This window comes from Vigna unguiculata, chromosome 9, assembly GCF_004118075.2.
Source record: "Vigna unguiculata cultivar IT97K-499-35 chromosome 9, ASM411807v1, whole genome shotgun sequence".
In the NCBI taxonomy this organism is placed as follows: Eukaryota; Viridiplantae; Streptophyta; class Magnoliopsida; order Fabales; family Fabaceae; genus Vigna; species Vigna unguiculata.
This window is the reverse complement of record NC_040287.1, coordinates 16,292,975-16,298,391: the sequence shown is the minus strand read 5'-3', so window position 1 is coordinate 16,298,391 and position 5,417 is coordinate 16,292,975. Positions and strand designations below refer to the sequence as shown.

The following is a 5,417-nucleotide window of genomic DNA, read 5'->3' as shown; positions in this document are numbered from 1 at the left end:
AACTGTACCTCATCCATCCAGAACTCACACTTGGACAACTTGGCATACAACTGCTTCTCTCTCAAAACGCCAAGCACCAACCTCAGGTGTTCTGCATGCTCCTCTGAGTCTTGGAATAGATAAGGATGTCGTCTATGAAGACTATGACAAACTTATCTAGGAAGGGCCTGAAAATCTGGTTCATGTAGTCCATGAACACTGCTGGAGCATTGGTCACACCAAAAGGCATAACTACGTACTCATAGTGTCCATACCGGGATCAGAAGGCCGTCTTTTGCACATCATCAGCCTTTACCAAAATCTGATGGTATGCCGACCGCAGATCTATCTTCGAGAACACCGATGACCCATGCTACTGATCCATCAAGTCATCAATCCTCGAAAGCGAATATTTATTCTTGATAGTCATCTTGTTTAATTGCCTGTAGTCCACACACAGATGTGAACTCCCATCCTTCTTCTTTACTAGCAACACTGGTGCTCCCCACTACGAAGTACTGGGTCGGATAAACTACTTCTCCACCAGTTCCTCTATTTGTTTCTTGAGTTCCACCAACTCTGTCGAAGCCATACGATACGGGGCCATCGAGACCGGACCTGTTCCTGGGACCAGATCAATAGAGAACTCCACCTCTCTACTGGGAGGCAACCTTGGTACCTCATCCAGGAATATGTCTTTAAACTCATGCACCACCAGTATGACCGATGTTTCCTCCTTCTCCCCTATCTCCATACGAGCGAAGATTATAAAGCATTATGCGCCGCTCTGAATCTCCTTCACCACTCCTTGAGGAGACACCAACTCGAGCTTCTCTGAGTCGGGGAACAACAATCTTCTCTCCTGACAATCTATCAGAATGTGATTGGCAGACAACCAATCCATCCCTAAGATTACATCCAACTCCTGTAGAGGTAAGCAGATTAGATTTACCTTGTATCTGCGTCCTTCCACCTCCACTGGGCACCTAGCACATAATGACGACGTTTTGACCAAACCCGACGCCGGAGTAGACACCGCAAGCTCACACTGCAGCTCGCACACCGGCAAACCCAAGTGTCCCACACAATCATTTGACACAAAGGAGTGTGTCGCTCCAGAATCATACAACACACAATAACTAACACCAACGATCACACAACAATAAATAACCAAGTTACCTAAACACGCTACCTCCGTCCTTGACATGACGTACACTCTGCCCGTCGCCTGAGGCCTGTTGCCTCTGTCTCTCCGTTGATGCTGGTGGGGAGCCTGAACCGGAGGGCGTTCCGCTGCCCTAGCAAGAGTGGGACAATCCTTCCCAAAGTGGCCCTCCTTGCCACAGTTGTTGCATGTGCGGTAACCCTCCATCCGCGGGCAGGCACTCCTCAGATGAGGGCCCCCACATATTTAACACTATACTCGACCCTACTGGGGAGGAAGACCCCTAAACCCCTGAGGCTGATGGGGAGGTTTGTCATATGGTCTCCTCCACTCGTCATGTCTGGTCTTGGACCCAGATGGTCCACCAATCCTCTGAAGCTGCTGAGGTCGCTGACCCTCTACCTCATTCTTCATCTACTCCATTACTCTGGCCTTCTCTACTAGAGCAGCAAAATCCTTGATGGATAAGGGTGCTACCATCAAGCGAATATCTCCCCTAAGGCCGTTCTCAAATTTCTTACACCTCCATTCCTCATCAAGCGAGAGCGTATAGAAGCGGCTGAGATGCTTGAACCTCTCAGCATATCTGACTTCCCTCTTAAGTGAGTTGTAGGAACTCCACCTCCTTAGCATATCTGACACTATCTGGAAAGTACTCGGAGAGGAATCTCCCCCTGAGTGCCTCCCAAGTCACAGGCTCTCCTCGCTCCTCCACTATGGACTTCATGCTAATCTACCAATGTTCAGCCTCTCCGGTGAGCATATAGACTGCAAAAGCCAACCGGTTATCTGCTAGACACATCTTCGCATCAAAGATCCTCTCCAGATCCTTTAGCCACTGGTCTGCTGCGTCAGGGCTAACCTTCCCATTAAACTTCACGGGGTAGTGCTTTAGAAAGTCCTCCAGGCTCCACTCCCCGACTACAGGTCGTGGGTCAGGGCCAAACACAGGGGCAGCCGCCCTATTCTCCTCCAGCTGACGGAGGGCCTCCATATGCTGCCTATTGGCATCTTCAGCAGCTACCCTAGCAGCCTCCATTTGCTGCATTACCAGTTGTTGTTATTCAAGCGACGCCGCCTGTCTCTGCATAGATGCCTCATGCTGCTGCATCATCGCAGTACTCTGTTGCGTCATAGCCGCTACCATGACTTCTATAGCTCTTGCGATGTCCGGTGCTTCACCCTAGGAGGATTGAGTGTTCCTACGGTGAGGTGCCATAGCTCACTAGAACACAAAAAATCACTTGGTTAGGCTTGATAAGATAGGATTTTAACTAAACATTCAGAGACACACAAAGAAAGCTAAGCAGACAATCCAAGTCCACAAACCTAAGGAATGACTGCTCTGATACCATAAATGTAACGTCCCATTTAATTATTAAGCGAAATTAAAGAAACGTCACACAAAGATAGTACAATAGCACAGTCCTGGGGTCCTTAACACAACCCCTACAAACTGGGAACACCACGATGCCAACGGGAAACCAGATAAAAGTCTAACAGATGAGAGTATAGTAGTAAAGCATAAAGCAATACATGGGCCATAGCTCTAAAGAAAACCCAAGAAGAAAATAGAGTAAAATAGTTCATCAAGTAGATACATATCATCACACAATCCAAGCATTTCATATATAATCCAAACATGATCTGACTTCTCAAACAATACACTAGACCCTGACTCGACTCATCCGGATACATATAGTCTGGTCGGATTCAGCGGATGCTTGCACTTGTGGTGGATACCTCTGGTCACCCCCGAGCTGTGTGTTACAAGTGTTACAATGAATCAATTTCCCTCACCATAAGGTTAGCCCTTAATGAATTTTGGGCCTCCTGCTACTCTCACCACAAGAGTCAGTCCGCTCTAAGTGAAACTAACTAACTCCTTAGAGTGTCAGGATGCAACCTTACCTTGAATCCTTACTAGACTATACAGATGGGGCACCACCATGAACACCCACTAACAAAGGTCATGGAATTACATGCCGACCACTGAAGCGCAACCCCGGATGTCTCACCTAGAGGCTCCAAGGAATTACACACTGACACAAACCAAAATCATACATCAACAATCAGAGAACACTAATCATGATTACAATTTCATACCAAACTCTGAAAATGAATCCTCATTCGTATCACATGTTGAACCCATACCACCGGTCATTACCACCCCATGAGTATAGGGCCTCATCTCATAACAATATCATGCCTCTTTAATTCCAACCCATTCATTGATTTCACATGCCAAGATCCCTCAATCACATTTATCCAATTTATAATACAGAACATACCATGCCTTTCATTTCACAGACTTCATACATCATACAAAATATATCATAACCCAACAATACAATTACCAATTTAACAAAGTCCTCCAACCTGCAGCATGTCTCGCTCAAGCCAAGAGCCCTCACTCAAGCGAGAGGGGTACTCTCGCATAGGCTATAGACTCTCACTTAGGCGAGATCGCGACTAGTGCTGGGACTTTCTCGTAGGCTCGCTTAGGCGAGTCCTGGTTCTCCTGAGCGAGACAACCTCTCGCCCAACAGCGAGGTCTCTCGCCTGGGCTAAACCACAGCAACATTCCAAGCCTTCATTCCTCCTCGCCTAGGCGAGTGGCTCTCATCTGAGCGAGACTGGCCTCGCTCAAAACCAGAGTCCTCCGCCTGAGCGAGGGTTCGCGAAACCCCTGGTTTGCACCTGCAAGTCTCGCTTGGGCGAGTTCCTCTCGCCTGGGCGAGATTGACAGATCTCGCCACTACTTCTCCTAGAACAGTCACATGCTCACACCCAAATGATAGTACATGGTCGTTCACGCATTCAACACAATCATACAATGCATACCACATCCAACAAACTCTAACTCATTCAGAAAACAATCAAGACTCCGACTCTAACTTCCTCGTACCTGGGAAAAGCTTAGTAGAGCCCCAAATGGCATGACCACGAGCATAACAACTCTATGGATGAACTATGGGGATGGAGTAACAAGCTCTCTTAGCTCAACGTGACAATGAAAGCAAACCCTAGCAAACGGGTTGACGGCTACAGTCCTAGGTTATGTGAAAATGAGTGGAAAGTGTGACTTAGGGCAACGAAAAATGGTTTTATCTACTGGGCCAGCCCTTAGGCCCACATACAAGGGTAGCCCCTTAAATTTAGGGCAGAAAGAAAAAAATATTCTTAATGGGCCTTACAAATTCTGCATTCTGCATAATTTTCCAGGATTTTAGCCGATTGATTTGAAATTTTAATCAACTAATTCATAGGCTCAAGAAAAAATTAGTCCGATGTTTTATTTTTTGACTGATTCAAAATCTACTATGCTACAGATTTTGCATTCGAATTTTGTGGTGTATTTGATTCAATCAAAAGGGGCTTTAAGGTTTCAAAAAAGTTTTAAGCAACCAATTCAACCCCCATTCTTGGCTTAAATCACCATTTCAATTTAACAATTGTTATCCTCTCTTCTCCCAACTTTATCTTCTTTTAAGATACCATCCCGAGTTCTTTGAAGACAGATAACTTATGACAAGCTATTCTTTGATCAACACTCTATAAGTCTGCTACAATCCAGGAAAACAACTCCATATTCTTTGATCAACATGTCTTACTACCTTTTCCACTTCTCCTTGTAAGGTGACTTTCATCTTCAAACCTCAACCTTCTTGCAAGCAAAATGCTTGGTGTCTCTGATAGGCTTGTCCTTTATGTCAATGCCTACCATGGGATCTAGGTTCTTAACCCTCCGTGATGAAGCTTCTTGGATGACTTGATGATAGAAGGAGCCTCCATGGCTGGATTGAGCAGAAGCAAAGGTGTTTGGAAGTGTTTGAAGGTTGCATAATGGTTGGTGGTGGAAGATCTCTAAGCGGTTCGGCCGACTTAAAGGAGGAAGGCTAGAGGACAATTCTAGGAGAATACTCTAGCTAAGGAGAATACAAAAGGAATGCCAAATGGATGGAATTTTTGGAGTAATTTCCATATGTTATCTACAAGAAAGGTAAGACTAATGTTGTGGCTGATGCACTTTGAAGAAGATATACTCTTCTAACCACTTTAGGTTCTCAAATTCTTGGCTTTGATAACATTTGAGAGTTGTATCTTCAAGATCCTTATTTTTCATCCATTTACATGAGTGTCAAGAGAAGTCCCAAGTAGGATTCTATGTGAACAATGGGTACTTGTTTAAAGAAGGAAGGATTTGTATTCCTCATGGTTCACATAGAAAACTTCTTATTCAAGAAATGCATGTAGCAAAAACTTTGATCAT

General features: G+C 45.2%; 1 protein-coding gene across 1 annotated transcript; it reads right to left on the bottom strand.

Moving 5' to 3' along the window:
- Positions 1-754: 754 nt before the first annotated feature.
- On the bottom strand, positions 755-1,351 carry LOC114163496. Its single transcript, XM_028047806.1, has 2 exons — positions 1,016-1,351; positions 755-904 (listed from the first exon to the last, which is right to left on the bottom strand). Exons 1-2 carry the CDS (start codon positions 1,349-1,351, stop codon positions 755-757), a joined length of 486 nt encoding a protein of 161 aa, XP_027903607.1.
- Between the last annotated feature and the right edge of the window lie 4,066 nt (positions 1,352-5,417).

Coding starts and splice junctions, on each gene's coding strand:
- LOC114163496 (XM_028047806.1), bottom strand. CDS start 1,351: ATGGAGGGTTACCGCACATGCAACAACTGTGGCAAGGAGGGCCACTTT. Junction 905..1,015: donor AGCTGCAGTGTGAGCTTGCG/GTGTCTACTCCG, acceptor TTACCTCTACAG/GAGTTGGATGTAATCTTAGG.